Raw genomic sequence first — 18,869 nt, forward strand, 5'->3', positions numbered from 1 at the left:
ATAATAATAACAAAAATATCTCAGTTATTCTTTGAGCTAAATAAAATGTATAAACTGAGATTTGTAAATCTAATAATTGTAACGAGTTGAATACAAACCAAAAAAAATACACGCCAGTTGAAACAAAAGGTGAGGTCAAGGTCAGCCTCAATGTAACTTGTTTAAATATCCAATGTATCATTATGGAAAATAGAAACTGTTAATGACATATTAAAACTAAAATAATTAAAGCAAAACAATTGATATTGAATGCATCTAGTATACATAAATCACTAATAAACAATTCACAAAGGTTATTTGTTCATTTTCCCATTATCTGGATAATACTGAAATAAGGGAAAATATTTTGCTTTCCGTATCACGAGACATTAATACGGCTTGTCTACTTTGAAAATTTTCTACTCCCAACAAAGCGCGAACCGACTAACACAAGGAAAATAAAAGTGAACTTAAGCTCAAGGTTTCCCATTTCCAATATCGTTATTTTGAAGTGGTTCATAAAAATTCGAACATTTTCAATTTCTCGGATCGAAATTCTCTTTTCATGATCCGTGCTCGTAAGTGTTTTCGAGCGGTTATAAATCCGTCCTTGGTTTATCTAACGCAATTTTGACAATGAAAGGATAAAATTTCATTGCCGACCGATACCTCGCAGATAGACTTCTCCACCGACACAGAAAAAAAATTGTGCATATGTTGCTGAACAAACGCTTCAAGTGTGAAATCGGCGTTTTCATTACACCTCTTGCTCGCAGATGTCTTGGGACTTGTCGTAACAAGTGGAACTTTGTCTCGTCGATAAATGGCATGTCTGTAGCACCCATAAAACTATTCACGCAGTTTATAACTTATCTGCACACAATTCGTCGAAAACTTTGTTCTGACGCACGCATTCCGTCTTTGTCCCAAAGAGTTTTCTTGCCAGACGAATTTCGACAAGGAAACGAACCCCTGAGCATTAAATCTAGAACGGATTAAATAGGAGAAGAGAGATTTAATAGTTAATGCAGGTTGAGGTCTACGAAAAGTGGCTGGAACCCAGTGCCGTAGGAAAGATTCGACAAAGGGACAGGTGCAACGGCAACAATTTAATCTCTTTCCGGGATAAATTATCTACATCTATAATACACAACAACGAAAAAATGAATTGAGAAAGTGAGTCATTTTATCTCGTGTAAATATTATCTATCTCAGATTAGCACATGCACCATCCATGTAAACAATTTATATTTCACATTTAAGCGCGCTGATTATTCTGAAAATATGTCTGTACTGATTCGTTTGTCTTTAGAAGTAGATATAACCATAGATATCAAATCAAGTGAAATGTTTCGTCGAATGCGAATTATGTGGTTTATTTGGCAAACATCAATTGAATAAATGATAAAAGCAAGTCTCGGTCCGTCCATTACTTTGGTTCAGTCGAAATCGCCCCCATCGTTTATTTATTTTAATTACACCCAAAGGTCTGCGGTGATCGCATCAACATTGATTACTCCATACATGCTTATCTCCACTCTCTACCAACTAAAACCACTTTCTACACTAGTCCAAGTGTAATCATGTAGGACAAGCTCGAAAATGCCCGCATTAAACTAATTGCATTTAACAGTCCGTTCTTACAAAATTTAGAAAATATTAATCAAATAAGATACGATACAAAAATGCTATCGAGACTGTGTTATCTGATTACGACAATCGTTACAATTTGTTTAGGACATTTGTAAATTGTTTAGAGCAAGTACGCAATAAAAATAGTTCCTGTGACTTGATGGTTGCGGGTTTTCTAAAAAAGAGATAAGCAACGATATCGTTAATCCGATAAATTCCACCGTCTATAAAACTCTAATTGTTCCGCTATTTTCATCCATGTACGAGTAGTGTGAAAAACTGGTGCAATACCAGTGGAATTAACTCGAGCGTGAACAGGTAAGTTGGACAAAATTGTTTCAAAATTAAATTTTCAATTTCACGATTATTACGTGACTAACAAATAACGTCCGCTTAAATCTTTCAGATCCTATAGGAGAGTTATGTCTAAAAAACAGCATTAAATACATCCTAAGATTAAAAAGAATTAAGGACCAGATAGGCCGTTTCCACTTTTGTGTGAGTGATAAACTACCCTCTTTAACATTTACCACTGACAGTATTATCGCTGCTGAACAAAGCTCAGACATATATATGACTTCTGAAATTATGGCCTCGATGTTATACCAGACTGGGATCGAGGGATCTAAATTCTCTACATCACATTACTTGTATGATATGTAACAGTGTCAGGACTTTGTTTGACAATAATCGTTCAGTGTATCATTAATAAAAAATATAAGGTGAGTTGAGCTGATTGTTGAGGACTTGGATATTACATTTAAAAAATCATTTGTCGCGAATTTGACAGTACTTGATTAAAATTAAACGCGAATATAGAGTACGTAGCGTCAATAATATAAAAATAAGATTGTTTTACATACGTTTGTGGAGTTGACTACCTTTGTTGCTTTCCAAAGGTGACTCACCATCGTATGATGCAATTTCAAATTTTCACACTTGTGCACCATCTTAACCTTGAATCCTTTACTTTTTAGCACAATTTGCTATAGAGTTCCACCACCTGGGACCAGTTTCACTCTTAACTATCTCATTTTAGCAGTTAAAAATTTAAACACACTTTGACGTAGGTGTGACATTTCTTTGACACTCAAAGCCAACTTTGACAAATTAATGTTCAACTCGGCTGTGAAAGTCCTCTACACTGTAAAAATTGTTAGAACACAGGTCAAAAATCAGTGTTGTTATTTCATTTGTTTAATGTTTACAATTAATTAGTTGATTTCAGGTGCGACAAGTTATTCAAAGTGGAGAAGAAAAAATCAGGCATGGGTCTGTGCTTGTTCAAGCAATGGTTCAGGTAATAAAGAAAAATTCGCGAAAAACGAGTCGCTTGTTGTTATAGCGACTCCAAATTGTCTTGATTTTCGAAATGCAGCGTTACTAATTTTGAAATTCGGTGCGTAAACAAGCGTCAGTGCCCAATCCGATCGCGTAATTTTTAAATTTGGCGCTGCGATTTGACATTTGACAGTATAAAATGCAACATAACCTTCGAAAAATTTGTCAATTTTCAACTCATCAGATCAAAAGAAACCTTAAAATTTTGTGACTGAATCAAAATTCACAATAATGCATTTTCGGACAGTTTAGGTAATTGCGCAGTCCGGAACCGTGACACTTCCGGTCGAACGTTCCGCCGCAACAATGAAGAATTTTCTAGAAACTGTATTTTAGGTTCAAGAAAAAAGAAGAGAAAAAGATAAGTGAGTTGGCCGACAGTGCATCAGACAGATCGGTGTTAGACGAAATGTTTGCGTGGGGGAGCACGATACACGGGGAATTGGGGTTAGGTGGGATTGAAGAGGAACACATTCAAACACCAAAACCTCTAGACTGGTTTGAAGCAAAATCTGTGATTAAAGCTGCCTTAGGAGATAACCACACTCTTTTCTTGACCAAAGATGGAAAGGTTTATTCTTGTGGGAGCAATGATTATGGTCAGCTAGGGCACGATCAGCCTAGAAAAAGGCCACGTATGTCAATATTTAGTATGTGACATTATTGCTGTTGTGATCACATTTAAGCCATTTGTTTATATTTTTTATTACAATTTTTTGCCTACCCCATAAAATCAAACCAATTACTCTACTTTAATTTATTCATTCATAAAACAAAAAGTCTTACATTTACATCATTTTCACAAGAAATTTATGTCTTGCATAACTTTCCATTTAAAAGAATCAAACCCAAACATTTATTGTTTTAATGAAAACTTAGAATAAGATTAGGGTTTTTTCTCAACTCAACTCAATTAAAATTTCACTGTGCTTTAGTTTACATGTTGAGTCACTGTTCTGAGCTCAGTGGCAGTTACAGTGGTCCTTACTTTGCAGAATTAGTCTCCGGTCTGGATGCTCATCCGATAACAAACATAGCTTGTGGCTCCATGCATTCAATGGCCTTGAACCAGTGGGGCGAAGTTTTTTCATGGGGCTCAGATAATTACGGTCAATTGGGCCACCAACTCGGCGGAACTCTCCAAATAGTTCCAAAACTTGTAAAATCACTAGCCCCATACCACATTATTCAAATAGCAGCAGGACAAAAACACTCAATCGCTTTAACAAATGGTAATGTGACGATAGCGCCGTTGTATCTTCATTAAAAATCGCTTTTAAGCTGGGGAAATACTCGTATGGGGGGCCAACGACTGCGGACAACTCGGACTGGGCACGGTGACCCCGTACGAAGCGACACCAACTTGCGTCAGCACTTTGTTCGGCATACCGATAGCGCTGATAGCGTGCGGGGCCAACCACACCTTCGCCGTCTCCACATCCGGGGCGATATTCGGTTGGGGGAAGAACACCCACGGCCAGTTGGGCCTCAACGACACCGCCTCCAAACAGTTCCCGACCCAACTGCGCACCTTGAGGAACAGCCGGGTCCGCTACATCTCGTGCGGCGACGAATTTTCCACCTTTTTGACGCTAGATGGCGGCGTGTTTTCCTGCGGTGCCGGCATGTACGGCCAGCTGGGCCACGGCAGCCACTCCAACGAGATTCTACCCCGACAAGTACAAGACCGTCTCTGATTTGACACTTTTCAAGCAGTTTCTTGCAGATTTTGGAACTGATGGGCTCCACCATCACTCAGGTCTCGTGCGGTCGCCAGCACGCTCTAGCATTCGTCCCGTCGCGGGGCCGCGTCTACAGCTACGGCCTCGGGGGCGCGGGACAGCTAGGCCTCCGCAAACCCAGCAACGCCTCGACCCCGCAAGTGGTCCTGGGCCCGTGGGTTTCTCCCAGCGGCGTCCCAGTGGTGCCGTCGCCGTCCAACGTCAACATAGTCATCAAGCGGATTTACGCCGGCGGCGATCACTGCTTCGTCTCGGTCACGGACAAGAAATCCAACATTGCTCCCTCCGACTTCAGGGATTACGACACACAAAGTCAGATTTTGACTCTCAGCGTTGGTAGTTTGGAGCCGTGCGTTAAAATTCCCGTGAACGGACAAGTGGACCAAGAGCTCTTGAAGTATTTGGAGGTGGTGTTCAAGAGTCTGGCGTCTCTGAACGGATCTTTCTTGACCAAAAATTACGAACACTATTACTGCACCAGTAAACACCACGGGGTAGACATGGCGCACGCCGAACAAGCATTTTCAATAATAGCCAAACTCGAGAACGCTAGCATCAAAGAACTGGTAAGTCACAGTCGGGTCTGAGCTTTAGTCGGACGCTCAAGGCCACCGACAGGTCTCAACAAGTCACTCAATTCGCTAAATAAATTATTTTGTCACGTTCTCTCTATTTTTGAGCCACCAAATTAGCCGCCCGTCTTTTATTTTGAGAACTTGCGTTAGCAAAAACAATCGCCAGCCAACTTTCTGTCACCATGGGTGTAATTTTAATGTGATCTGCTCCACCGAAATGTCTCGTTGCAGATATGGAACTGTATAGTGGACGACATCGTAAACAAATTGTCGCCGTCACCACCAGATGTAGAAACTTTAAGAATTTATCTGATCCTCCCTCTGTATCACGAATTTAACAATCCCAGGCAACACTTGAAGCTGCACAAACCGTTCGCGAGTGCACTGTTAAAGCTTGGCCCGCAAGCAAGCAAGGTTATTGGTATGTGGTGGAGTACTATGAGTAGCGACTATTTCGAGAAATTGATCCGAAACTTCAAGTCTGTTGTCAGTTTTATACTGAGAAATCAAAGAATCCCAGAACACAAAGTATTCGTCACTGTGACAAGAAAACATATTTTTTCTAATTGACTCATTTGTAGACCGTGTTTTACGATCTCAGTCTTGTAGCGATGTTAGATACTTTAACTTATTTAAACAAACTTAATCATAACGTGGAGGGTTTGAAAGTTCCGTACGATACATTTCACATATCAGAGTTGGAAGACTACTTGGACATTCGAGTGGACTACTTCATGTGGCTTACAGATTCAAACGTGAGTAGACATCGACCAATCTGGACCATCCGCAATGATTTGTTTCCAGAGCGGCAAACTCTTCCTTTGCAACTATCCTTTCATCTTCGACGCCCAAGCGAAGACCCTACTCTTGCAAACCGATCAAGAACTACAAGTGAGTTGCACCAACTCACCAAAAACTCCTTTATAGTCGTTTTGTAGATGCGGAAAGCGATGCAAGACGCCGCCCAACTCGCCCTGACACAGTTCCTCTTCAGTCCAACAACCGAACCGGTGATCGTTCAGTTCTTAGTTTTGAACGTGTCCCGCGACCATATAGTCCGCGACGCGCTCCAAGAACTAAGCAGCGCCGACAGTGTTGACTTGAAGAAGCCTCTCAAGATCAAATTTCACGGAGAGGAGGCGGAAGACGCCGGAGGTGTGCGCAAGGAATTCTTCATGTTGTTGTTGAGGGAAATCCTGGACCCGAAGTACGGAATGTTCAAAGAATACGAAGAAACTAGAGCGTTGTGGTTCTCGGAGTGTTCGTTCGAAGACGAATCGATTTATTTTCTCATTGGTAAATGACGACCGGAGGGAGTTGTGCGATTGTAACTCGTTTGTTTAGGAACTATCTGTGGTCTCGCCATTTACAACTTCACAATAATAGACATGCCATTCCCGTTAGCTCTCTACAAAAAGTTGCTCAACGAGCCGGTGCAATTGGTCGACTTGAAGAGTCTCTCGCCTATGATGGCCAACTCACTGCAAAATCTACTGGATTACACGGGCACGGATCTGCAAGACACGTTTTCGCTGTTCTTCGAAATTAGCAGGAACGATTTCGGCGAAGAAAAAGTCGTCGAATTAAAACCCAACGGTTCAAAAATTCCCGTAACGCAGGATAACAAGTGAGAGTTGCACCGACAAGACGCACACTCACTCTCGTCTCTTTTTTCGATTCCAGACAAGAGTACGTCAATCTCTACATCGATTACATTTTCAACACCTCCATCAAGAAAAAGTACACCGCGTTTCACGAAGGCTTCATGAGAGTGTGCGGTGGACGAGTTCTCCAGCTCTTCCACTCGCACGAGCTGATGGCGGTGGTCGTGGGAAATGAAAATTACGACTGGACGGCCCTCGAAGACTCGGCCGAGTACAAAAACGGTTACAGTTCTTCGGACAAGACGATCCGGTGGTTTTGGCAGGTGATACACGAGATGTCGCTGCAAGACAAGAAGAAATTTTTGTTGTTCTTGACCGGGAGCGACAGAATTCCCATCCAGGGGATGAAAGCCATCAAAGTGAGTATTGTTGTTTAGTTTTCGAATCCGACATAACTTGCTGTCCAGATCGTCATACAACCGACGAACGACGAAAAGTTTCTGCCTGTCGCCCACACCTGTTTCAACCTACTGGATCTGCCCAGGTACAAAACGAAAGAGAGGCTCAGGTACAAATTAATGCAAGCCATTCAACAAACACAGGGATTTTCATTAGTCTGATGCATTATTTTTAAAATTGTTATCTATTTTACTTGATAAAGTTTACATTTTTCCACTGTCATTTTTTCTGTTACAATTTTAAGTTTCTACGTTTATTTTTTTATGCAAGTAATGTTACTTCGTGTCTGTTACCACATAGTAAACACACGGCTTTTATCGTGACCGATTTTAAGGCTCCAAGTAAACGTTTTACTTCAATTTTAAGTGCGCAAATTAGAGCACCGCTTAGAGGTAAATGTTACAAGGTCAGTAGGATTGTTAGTTTTGTTTTTGCCAAATAATATATTTTTATACGATGTGAATTCGACCCTCGAGTGTTTTTTGCCAACGGTGGCAACGAATCCAGTGATAAAACGTGCATTTCGATGATATTTGCCTTTATTTAAAATGACATTTTTACCGATGAGACTCAACATTGTTGCTTGGAGGTATTTTTCCATTGTGTTTATTGTTGCTTGTCATTGTTAGGTGATTTGTTATAGAATTAAAGTTCCAGCTTGTAAATATTTTGTATGAATAAATCGACTTTATTTTTACATCATTTATTTAAACGGCGTACATGGTACAAATATAAATTATTTTAAACTTACAATATAAATATTTTGCAACAATAGCAAAGCTTCGAATCGAGTTCGATTGAAAATCGCGGATTCGGCAAGCGGCTTAAATCGTATATATTTTTTTTATGTATTTTTTAAGTAAAAATGTACAATGCCTCGTAATTTATACATCCTCAAGTTGCACTATTGAAATCGTGTTAGTAATTCAGCTAATCAGTTCAGCATTATCACAAACTTAGCATCGTTATCGACTAGTGTAACTACCAATTTTGATAGTCGTTGCAAGGTACATACAACGGCAAACGCTTAGTACGCGGTGTGCTGCTCATAGAACTGGGTTCCTGGGGGCGCTTTGTATCCAGGGTAGGACGCGTTGAGCGCGTGCTGTGCAAAGAAAGGACCGTAATCTTTCCTGACGAGGCGTGGCCTGCAAGCCGGACCTTTTGCCAGCTCCAGGCGCTGCCGATTCTCTTCTTCGAATTGTCGCTTCACGGTTTCCGGAGGCCACTTCATGTCCCCGCGCAGATTCTTACCACCTAAGAGACAGCATTACAACATCGCAAAAAGAAACGCTAGCGATCGTACCTTTTAGAGTCGCCGTGGCTGGTTGAGATGTCACAACTGGTGGAGGAGCCTGGCTCACCGGAGCTTGCGAACGGAGAGTGATGGTGGACGGGGGAGGCTCGATGGGTCTGCCTTGGGGCTGGTAAGCTACCTACAGAAAAATTCCCATTGCGGAATACCCACATTCGAAACAAAACGTCTTTCTACACTAACCGCTAAAAAATCGAATCGGTCAGTCAGCACTGATCAAAAAAAACATGTTTATTTATTTATGCATGTGGCGGAAGTCATCGTCTTGTTGTCTGCCATTTTGATCGCTTTTCGACAATGCATAAATATATACACACTTCAGTCTGTCAAAAATGCCGCCATACCTGATTCGTTGCAGCCACGGACGACGCTTGTTGATTAAAAATTTTGTTTTGCGGTTGGTACTGTTGCGGTACCGGTTGGTAGGCTTGAGCGGGAGGGGCCTGGTACTGTTGGGGAGGTTGGTAGGTTTGTTGGGGCGGTTGATAGGTTTGCTGGGGAGGTTGATAAGTTTGTTGGGGGGCTTGGAAAGTTTGTTGCGGTTGGTACTGTTGAAGAACCGGCTGGTAGCCCTGTTGAAAGGGGGACGCTTGAAACTGGGGCGGGTTGGGTGAGGCGACGGGAGAGTGAACAGGAGCCCACTGTTTATTGGCAGTCGCCGGTCGATAACCTAGAGGACTTTGATTTGCTAGAGACGCAGATTGCTGATTGGTTCCATTAGAAATGTCAAGGGGCTTAAGAGGGTAGCGATGGGAGGGGGGGTCGTGCGCCTGCTGTTGGACAGGGGTGTGATTATTCTGCAAAGTGGGTGATTGAGAGGAGTACTGGGGCCCACCCTAGTGATAAAAATACTTCAGTGTAGAGAAAAATCAAAATGAAGGTGCTCGCCGCTCCCCCGTCACCCTCTTGCCTGCCGTTTTGACGAGCAACAGAGGCAACAGGGTGCGGGTAAAGTAACATAAGACACCTGAAGACTTACTTGTGCTTGTACTGGTGCTTGCTCGCCGAAGTTTTCGCCCTCGTTCGGAGGCGGCCAAGCTACTCTTTTAAGACCTGTTGAAAAATTGCCATTTAGTACGTGCAGTGCAGCATCTCAAAATAAATTTCTTTGCGGCTAAGTATATTAACATAAATTTGTAATTGTTTGGTGGTCCCGTTGTTGATTAGATTGTCACAGAAGCTGCCAAATCGAGTGTTCCGCACTCGGTGCCACACAGACAATTTTGGTTAGTCTTGGTGTAAATGATCGGTACCTGTCGATAGTTCGCGACGAGCTTTTAAAATGGCAATAATTTGAAGGAATGCAGCAATAAAAATATTTATAAACCGCGGCGGGTATCACATGAACGTTGCTTAATATTTATGTTAGCATTGGCCGAATTTCAAAATTTAATTAAAGCTACTTGCTCACGTACGAAGAGGTGTTTCTAAATGCGTGTAATTTTTGGCGGATTACCTGGTCGCGGTAGGTGAACGAAAATGGAGGTAAATATTTGTGCGAGGTGTGTTTGATCGGATGGAAAAAAAATGTGCGAAAATGAAACATCCAACACCTACCTAGTGTGCACTAGAGTTTAGTTACGAGTCGCGTGAAGTGATTGATTAGAAGACACACAGGGTTACCCACTTGCAGTGAATTATCGTATCACTGGGCAAGTTAGTCACTAGTAAAGAGCTATCAGCTATCTCTACAAAACAACAAAAATCTGTGACGAAGTCGCTCATCCCTAAGCAGGATAAAGTGTAGAGGGGATGACGACGCGCACACTCGGTACCTGGAGTGACGACGTCTTTGAATGACGATCTTTGGAGGTTCTTGTGTTCGAATTCCGGAGGTGGCCATTTAATTTGGTCTCGAAGGGGTCTAGTATAGCCGTTACCTGAGAAATTTCGGATACACACACATGACTAATTTCGTAGAGGTCGATATTAATCATCCTAGACGTTCAGCGTGAAAGAATTATAGTGAAGTAATAATAGCAATAGAGGACAAACAAGTGATGAAAATAGAAATCAAATTATCTGGTGGAATGAAGCTCAGATCGGGTCTGAACGGTGGCCGGTCGAGAAGCGGATGTTAAGGTTTAATTTGCGACAGATGGACGTGATGAACGTGAGCCTCCCGAAACGACGAAACATTTCCGGACGCCTCACCGGAAAGTACAAAAAATACAAAAAACAAAATTAGACTGCGCAAAAATTCGAGCTGAGCACTTTTGAAAAAATAGAATCTGGTGGGGAAAAACATTAGTCACTCATTTATATAAATTATGTTGAAAATAACGCTCCGACGACATTAATAAAAGTTTTTATTGTGACGTTGATAGTTGTCGCCGGTGAAAGATTTTCCATGGGCCACGGCCAAATTCAACTAACATCTAGCACTACCTAGATTTAGAAATGCCAACCAACAGTTTTTATTGGCCACGGCTAATTCTTTTTCGATTAATTTTATTTGGAACGGACGTAATTTACTCCATTTTATTGTGGAAATTTCTACTTTTAATTCTTCGAAACTAGTCTACAAACATCTGGCGGGACTCGACTCCAACAAATTAATTCTGTTTCGTTTTTACTCAATTGCTTTCTGCTAACAAACACAAACAAGAGAGACGGAAAATTTTGCATTTTGCTTCGGACAAGTCTTCAGATCATCTTTTATCCAAGAACGTTACTTTCACAAACAATGCAAAACGTACTTGACACTTACTCTGCAAGAATCCAAACATTTTTAACTCGAAAACTTTTTATTACGAACATGCATGACATTTTTCATTTGATAGTTGTTATGTTAATCGTTCTAACTTTCTACAGTGTAACTCAACTCTAGTAATTTAGAAAAAAGAAAACAAAGCCAAACGCAAAAACTTACCGCCTGTGTCAGTATTTTTTCATTCGATTTATTTAATCCAATTTGGGTTAATATTACTCAAGAATTGTTTAATACTCCTGTCGAAGTATAAGTAAAAGAAGAAATTTACTAAGTGGTGAGAGTACTCAGTTCTAAACTTTGTTGTTTGTATTTTGAAATTTGGTCTTAGTAAATTCTTGAAGTTGTTAAGAATGACAATCGAAAATGATTAGTCACAAGACAAATCTTACTGGGTGCTTGGCCACTCCTCTGCCTCTGCTCTTCCTCTTCCAGCATCCTCAAGACAGCGGAATTTTGTAGATTTGAAGGTTTCCCAACATTCGGATTGTTGAAGTTAATTCTACAACCGATAATCAATATTATTTCGTGTTGAATTGAAATCAGTTGAGATTGAGTCAATTCCGTGACCAAAACAGGAAAGTTCTACGTCCTTGTAGTGGCCAAAAATTTGGTCAAAACGAGCCAAAGTCGGAAAAAATATCGAAAATGGCGGCAAGTACCTGTCTTCAATTAGGTAACTCATGGTGCTGCCTTCACAAACCGATCACAACCCGAGAAAAATCAGTCCAAACGAGGAGCCGCGCGATTATTATTAATGTTACACGACCGAGAGCATTCCGTACACTGAAACTCTTCTGCACAACTTCTGCAACGACCTAAATGAAGACATCTTCGTCACAATCCTCGTTTTCTTGGTGTCACCGCATGATTTTACTTTTACGCACACTCTGAATCACGCCACTCGAAATATACACTTATTTCATTGATCTTGGACGTATGTACCAGGTATATAACATATGCGGTGACTTGCAAAAAAGTTGTGTGCGTGTTTGTGCGAGACCTCCGGCTCTTCCAAATCGAACGCAGATAAGAAGAGCCATTTATCGCGATCGATTGGACGCATCGTGCGGATTTTTGGCGGGAAAGTGCGCCCCCGGCCCCAATTTCTATTACCTCTTGGTGAAATAGAGACGCGGAGTAATTAGGAAACGCAGTCGATCTCTTCATCATTTCCTATATAAATGTGAGCAGTGAACTCGAGATTTTCAGTGCGGTTTTATTGCATTGCTTCGCATCGCCGAAGCTCGCCCCAAAATAGATTCTCGTCTTTCACTCCATTTTCCTCAAAATGTGTTTATGTAAACGCTAATTGTTTACGGAAAGCGAATATGACGGTAAAAAGAATCAACCAAATGGATTTTATGCGCAAGTAGGTACTCTCCTCTCGAAACAAATTCCGCTAAAATAAACACGATTTTAATTTAAGTGGAATTCGCGGCATTTTTTACTATTTATATAGACGAGCGGAAATTGTTACAAAGTGTCGGAAAACTCTCTCAAGAAACTTATTTGAGGAGAGTTTGTGAAAGGCTGACGTCAATTAGTTCCACCTAAATGAGTGCGGAGATTCTGGAAAAATTTCGATTTATTTTGGGACGTTTCACAAAGCGTGCATTATATAAAATGCCAAAGATTTGTTATCACGTTCGAGTTTAAAACGAGGACGCCGTAAAAAATAAAATCGTGTGATGGAATTTGCGTGAAATAATCCGCTGATAAATCGGCGGAAAGCCCGTTCCAAATTTGCGCGGTATTTTAGGCCATAAAGCAAAATAGCCGGCACAGATTGGCCGCCCACTTTTGTCTGGAAAAATTCCCCAAAACGCTCTAAATATATTCAATTTTTAAAATCCTCACGCGCAAATATGTCAATTAGGATCTACCCGGTCGGAAATTAGGTTGTTGGAAAACACTCCGGAATGTACAAGTCTAAACTATGAGGTCCAGAGCGGCAAATATACCTGATTGGCCCGCCGCCAAATCCATGCTTGTATAATTGTTCAATGCACAGTCACTCGGATTATTATAGCATTAATTATCTTACCCCACTGCTCCATTCGACAGGATCTGTGACTCTCTTTGTATCACCTCTCGAATGTTCTGTTCCGAGTAAAGACCGATCGGGGAGTTGAACTGTTTGTTTACCAATCTCGCCATTTTCTTCTCCGGAAAACTTCGTCGCTTCTAAACTACCTAAAAAAAGATTTTTCACTTTTCAACCGACGCAATCTTTTGATAAATCGCTCGACGAAATGTGACAAACGCGCTTTCGAGCCTCGCCCAAAACACATCCTCGTCACCGCTAAAAACGTGCAAAGTCGAAAAGTGCATGAGTAAATAAGAAGTTAAGAACATCTGCAAGAGATTTACAACGTTACACTTCACGAGCTTCTCCTTTACAGTTTACATTCTACTAATGGATTGCAATTAAACGCATCGCACAAATTGCTTCGTGATTGCGAAACTTCGCACAGACAAGATTATTTGTCCATCGAGAGCAGACACCGCAAACGGCGTGTCTGTTGCGACACCTAACATCTCAATTACATTGATAAACTACAAAATAACGAGAGAAACCGATTTATTTCTGCAAGATTTATTTTTGGTGGAGTCGGGGAAGCACCCACCACTCGTGTAAACCTGACAGGTTTAATAATCGCAACAGATCGAACACACCTTTGGCTAACGTCGTCGAAAACATCAATTTTTAGCGGAGCCACATTTGTATTTGTCAGATCCGATAGATTTTATAGCGTCACTTGATTTACTGTTAATTTGTCTTCCGTCACGCCGATTGCCAAATCGACAAAAATTCATGTTGAAAATGTCCAAGTCATACTTATTTATAACAGATAGGTAAACTATTCTAGTTGTTTAGTGTCTAATTATACCCAAACAACGTTCATCATCAGCTGGCAAATCGATCGTTTTTACTTCTAGACAACGGGCGTGAGTCACGAAAAAAAATGCTTGGCTTGGGAACTCATTACTGCTTAAATTTAGTCGAAATCTGATCGAGAAAATCACGATTTTGAACTAGAACTGTCTGTGCAAATGACAACCGAATCTATTAAAAGATAACCCACACGCACTTAAAAATATGTGCTGATTCCAGGAAAACAATTTTGAACGTGGACACTTGCTCCGAAACGCTTTACTGTTACTTAAAGCTGCGAAATCAAGTCCACGGGTGGGATTAAGTTACAGGTTGTCTACTTATCTCAGGAATAAAAGTACTTAAGTCGTTAACTTATCTATTTGGAGTGAAGTTACAGGTTACTTATCTCGGGAACAAAAGTACTTAAGTCGTTACTTAACTATTTGGAGGCTAGCGCGGTGTTTATTAGTTTTGGGAAGGATTCGAACCGGGAGAATCTACGTAAATAAGGACACCTAGAAATAACGTTAATAAATAATATTTGGAAGCACGCAACCAGTTAAAAATAAATATGAGTTTGATTAGATTGGTGAATGTGAAATATTGAGGCTAAGATGAAATAGGCAGGTACCTGAAATATTCGTTGCCGCTTTTCAGACGATCGCAGGGATAAACTGGCCGAGCGATGCTACGTAACCCACTCGGCCCATAGAGGACAAGCGGGGGGCAGCGGTATCGTAACCAAACGCCAAAAACTTCAATAAACATTTATCGACACCCAAAACAAAAAATTAAAGCTCGCAGCGTTCAGGCTGAAAGATTGGAGGTGCGCGACTCCAGGAGAGAGCGTTTTGGAGCTTTGGGTGTCGACTTTTTGGTAAATTACTTCGAGGAAAGGTTTCCACAATGGAAACAATCCAAATGCAAAATCGCCACACTTACCTAATACATAATTTTAAGTGCCTACACCTGTAGCTAAGTGGCGTAATTGCAGTCGCTAAAAATAATAAATTGGACGGCTAATAATAATTTCTATAGAATTTATAAACGGTGCGTGTGGGGACCAGTACTGAACGCGTCTCGTTCGGTTATTTCTGATCGAAAAAATCGAATTTATCGCAAGAATCTTAATCGGCGCAACAATAAACTAAATCGCAACGCTCACACATCTGTCGCTGTTTCTCCGAATTTTGCGCAAATGTAAAACGTAATTTCGTTGATAGTTTCAAATAAAACAACATTGTTTATTAAGCTCCATGAAACTATTGTTTACGCAGATTTAGCGACTCATTTTATAAATCACCGCACTTTGGTGACTCACGATCCCACTCTTTTTATGTTTGTATTTTTGGCCGCTACGATCGAAACAATTGAAGAGTGACCACCAGATTGCGTGACACTGGGAGTGTCATTATTTAGCTTTCGGGAAATATTTACCTTTGAGCGGAATTGTTTCTGAAACAATTCAGCCACGACAACGTATGGCATCAGTCCAGACCGCGATTTAAACAAAGATGTAACTTGAGCACAGCGGGAGCTGTACGGTTGCTACACAATGCGTGTATCTGCGATTTCCAAAAATACGCATTTTTTGGTATTTATAGAGAGGAACTGTGTGTGCAACAGCCGTGATATATTGCACAAAATCATTTATTTTTAAAGGGATCATGTGATTTCTTTCTTAAAATATTTGCGGACGCCGCACGGGCCGGAGGCGCTTGGGTAACAGCAACTAAAGTCTCCCAATTAAATTCAAGCGATCACGTTTTATACTGGTCAATTGAAAAATTACTCGTATTAAAAGTGCAATTTTTATTGCGATGTGTTATGGCGGATGCGCCGGGTGTCGCAACCGACTCGCAGAATCGAAGTGATTTGCAACTAAACAAACATTTTTGGTCTGAGGTACAAAGGTAAAACAGTAAACAATCGTTATGTTGTTTTCATGATACTTTATATACATAACGGAGTTAATCTCCAAGTGGAAAACTGTAGCAATTAAAAATAATGAACCTAGGGTTGATGCAAAGTCTGTTTGTGGTGTCGCCTCAGCGACGATTTATCAGTGAAGGATCTATCACAATCCCGACATTTGAACGTCTTCCCTGTGTGAGTGACCAAGTGGCGACTCAACCCCGACGCGTGACAAAACACTTTGGGGCACAGAGAACAATAGTGAAGATTAATATCGTGCGAGCTCTCAGTCATGTGTGTCCTCAGATGAATCCTGAGCGGCTCGCGTTGCGTAAATCCCTTATTGCAGTGCGTGCAATTGTACGGTTTTTGTCCGGAATGCGTCATCAAGTGCCGATACAAGATCTCTTTTTGTGCGAAACTCTTCTGACAAATCTCACACTGGAACGGCCTCTCTCCAGTGTGAATCCTCTCGTGGCGCACCAACGCCGAACGGGTGGGGAACCACTTTTCGCACATTCCGCAACTGAAACCTCTTTGTTGCATGTGCACGGAGGCGTGGCGCCTCAACTGGATTCTTCGTGCGAAGGATTTGGGGCATTGCGGACATTTGAATATTTTCAGTTCGCCGTCTTCGTTCACTTCGGGTACGGACGTGCCCATTTGGGGGGTTTCAGCCTCTTCTTCGGTCATCAGTTCCATCACTATCACAGAGCCGTCTTCAGTCGTGACTTCTACTTGCATCGCTTTGCCCTCGGTGGGGATTATTTTCATCTGTAGTTGACCGGAAACGTCGAATCCTGCAATAAAACACATCTTAAGCGATCTACTTTGTACTTCACTAACAAAATCAAACAGCCACCACAACTGGCGCCATCTATCCGTCCAACAAGAAATAACAGTTTTCGTCAATTTAAATTCGTAAATTGCCAACAAACATAAAAATACTCCAAATTTATTAATTTCAAATGAGTTTATAAAGAGATATTAATTCATTTTATATTATTACTCCTCGCTAATTTTACGTAATTCAAACGACTTGACAAGTGACGTAACAACCCAAACGACGAACCTAACCCTATTTTTTTTAATAAAAAGATCACTGTAAATAAAATTATTGTTACTCTACCTGGCTGTGTTGCCAATGTGGCCTTTACAGCGTCTGCAATGGCGTCATAACTGGTGTCTTCCATTTCTTGACTTCCCTCATCCACAAAAATGATGCCCTCTCCTTCAGCCTCCTCCACATCCATGACTTCGCGTTTTAGCGATTTTAAAGTGCAGGCATCTTTATTTACAAGTTCAGCTTCAGGTGGTAGTGTGATATTCTCCGGATCATCCTCTGGTTCTGGGTCTGGTTGAATGTATGCAACCTGTGTGACTCCAACCAAGTCCTCTTCAGTACTAGGCCCATCTTTATTAAGTTCTGTTTGTTTTTCAGGATTACTGACGTCCTCAACTGTTGAGCTCTCACTTTCTTCAGCAATTGCCAAATCAACACCTCCAATCTTAGCTTGGAGACTCTTCAAGTGTTGCCTCAGCTTCATGTCGGAGCTTTCGCATTTTTTTCGAAAATTGTAAGACTTTTCCAGTTGAAATTTGCAAGGGTGGCAAATTTTATTGGGCAAGCCGTCGCCGTCGAAAACCTGCCGAGTTTCGAAACCAAATTAATAGAGATCTGCAATGGACATGTTTTTGTTTATTACCTCGAGGGCGACACACGCCATGATTCTAAGGGTGAGGGGGATGGGTTCGTCGTTGTTAAAAATTGGCACTAAATCGTCCTCTTTCGCCATACATAGTCTACACAACTCGTTCAAGTCGAGGATCACATCTTGTGCCTCTCCGGATTTCTTTCGACTGTAAGTTTTCATTTTTGTTGTTAAAATATGATAAATCAGTTATCTACCTCGGCCGACGCAATGACGCTCACTGCTTTATCTTTACTTTTCAATATGGCGGCGGTACGCTCAAAAGTCAAGGATAAAGAGCAGTTCGAGGGGAACTCTACCGCAAGAGGATCGATTTTGCGCGCGCAGTTTTCGTCATTACCGATATTTTTGGCTCAATAATTTAATTCCGACGAGAGGAACCCCGATGTTTACTGTTTAGTGTTTACAGAAAAAAATCATTCAGGCTCGTTTTGACAGGTATGGCGTGTACACCACAAAATGTCCGCTCTCCGCTCGCCCTGTTGTCAGACAGAAATTTGACAACAAGGCCAAATTGCATCAAAAATGGCAGAGACAACCGCAAAAAATATTTCCCCCTTATTCATTTTTATGAGTAAATTAACATTTTTTGTAGTTTCACAAAATAAACGTCTCAGTCAAGAAACTAATCCTTATTCAATTTACCTGTCTCTAAATACTCCTTTATTGTAGTGACAGAATCGATACTGTATTCTTTTTAAGAGAAAGTTTAATCGGTCACTGTGTATATCAGTAGATCTGCCATTCGTTTGTTTTTGTGGAATTTTGACAAGCGAATACTTGTGATACCAGGGTTGTTTGTAAATTAGTCAATTTCGCCCTCCCGTCTCGTGCAGATTGTCCCGGTAGGGGTGATAATCTAATAAATCAAATAAGTAGGGGCGTCATCTAGCAGTCACGTGCGTGAAAATTCGTGGGTGATATTTTGATTTTTGATTTTGTTTCGGTAGCGAGGGTTACGTCTCGTTTGCAAGGTGGGGCAGCAGATGTCGCTTCGTCCGCAGT

The 18,869-nt window shown here is 41.2% G+C and overlaps 3 protein-coding genes across 11 annotated transcripts; 1 reads left to right on the forward strand and 2 right to left on the reverse strand.

Annotated features, from left to right (window-relative positions):
* Window positions 1-1,768: 1,768 nt before the first annotated feature.
* Window positions 1,769-8,029, forward strand: Herc4 (HECT and RLD domain containing E3 ubiquitin ligase 4). Of its 5 annotated transcripts, none has more exons than XM_069053875.1 (14): window positions 1,769-1,929; window positions 2,018-2,333; window positions 2,840-2,911; window positions 3,289-3,602; window positions 3,948-4,184; window positions 4,234-4,631; window positions 4,679-5,260; window positions 5,501-5,797; window positions 5,851-6,024; window positions 6,074-6,160; window positions 6,208-6,565; window positions 6,614-6,896; window positions 6,953-7,292; window positions 7,341-8,029. In XM_069053875.1, the coding sequence occupies exons 3-14, from the start codon at window positions 2,880-2,882 to the stop codon at window positions 7,491-7,493; spliced, it is 3,255 nt and encodes a 1,084-aa protein (XP_068909976.1). In that variant the 5' UTR covers window positions 1,769-1,929; window positions 2,018-2,333; window positions 2,840-2,879; the 3' UTR covers window positions 7,494-8,029. The 5 variants fall into 5 exon arrangements, with proteins under 5 accessions (XP_068909976.1, XP_068909975.1, XP_068909973.1 ...); XM_069053874.1 differs by having other exon boundaries at window positions 2,018-2,109; XM_069053872.1 differs by lacking the exons at window positions 1,769-1,929; window positions 2,018-2,333 and adding an exon at window positions 2,710-2,789.
* Window positions 8,020-15,024, reverse strand: LOC138135210 (uncharacterized). Of its 5 annotated transcripts, none has more exons than XM_069053884.1 (8): window positions 14,870-15,024; window positions 13,405-13,553; window positions 11,750-11,859; window positions 10,423-10,527; window positions 9,627-9,700; window positions 8,992-9,483; window positions 8,639-8,768; window positions 8,020-8,589 (listed from the first exon to the last, which is right to left on the reverse strand). In XM_069053884.1, exons 2-8 carry the CDS (start codon window positions 13,515-13,517, stop codon window positions 8,360-8,362), a joined length of 1,254 nt encoding a protein of 417 aa, XP_068909985.1. In that variant the 5' UTR covers window positions 13,518-13,553; window positions 14,870-15,024; the 3' UTR covers window positions 8,020-8,359. The 5 variants fall into 5 exon arrangements, with proteins under 5 accessions (XP_068909985.1, XP_068909986.1, XP_068909988.1 ...); XM_069053885.1 differs by lacking the exon at window positions 14,870-15,024 and adding an exon at window positions 14,679-14,701; XM_069053887.1 differs by lacking the exon at window positions 10,423-10,527.
* A 1,146-nt stretch (window positions 15,025-16,170) lies between these two features.
* LOC138135209 (zinc finger protein pita-like) lies at window positions 16,171-18,285 on the reverse strand. Its single transcript, XM_069053882.1, has 3 exons — window positions 17,859-18,285; window positions 17,282-17,798; window positions 16,171-16,952 (listed from the first exon to the last, which is right to left on the reverse strand). Exons 1-3 carry the CDS (start codon window positions 18,024-18,026, stop codon window positions 16,252-16,254), a joined length of 1,386 nt encoding a protein of 461 aa, XP_068909983.1. The 5' UTR covers window positions 18,027-18,285; the 3' UTR covers window positions 16,171-16,251.
* Window positions 18,286-18,869: the final 584 nt, after the last annotated feature.

This window comes from Tenebrio molitor, chromosome 7 (assembly GCF_963966145.1).
Source record: "Tenebrio molitor chromosome 7, icTenMoli1.1, whole genome shotgun sequence".
Taxonomy (NCBI): Eukaryota; Metazoa; Arthropoda; class Insecta; order Coleoptera; family Tenebrionidae; genus Tenebrio; species Tenebrio molitor.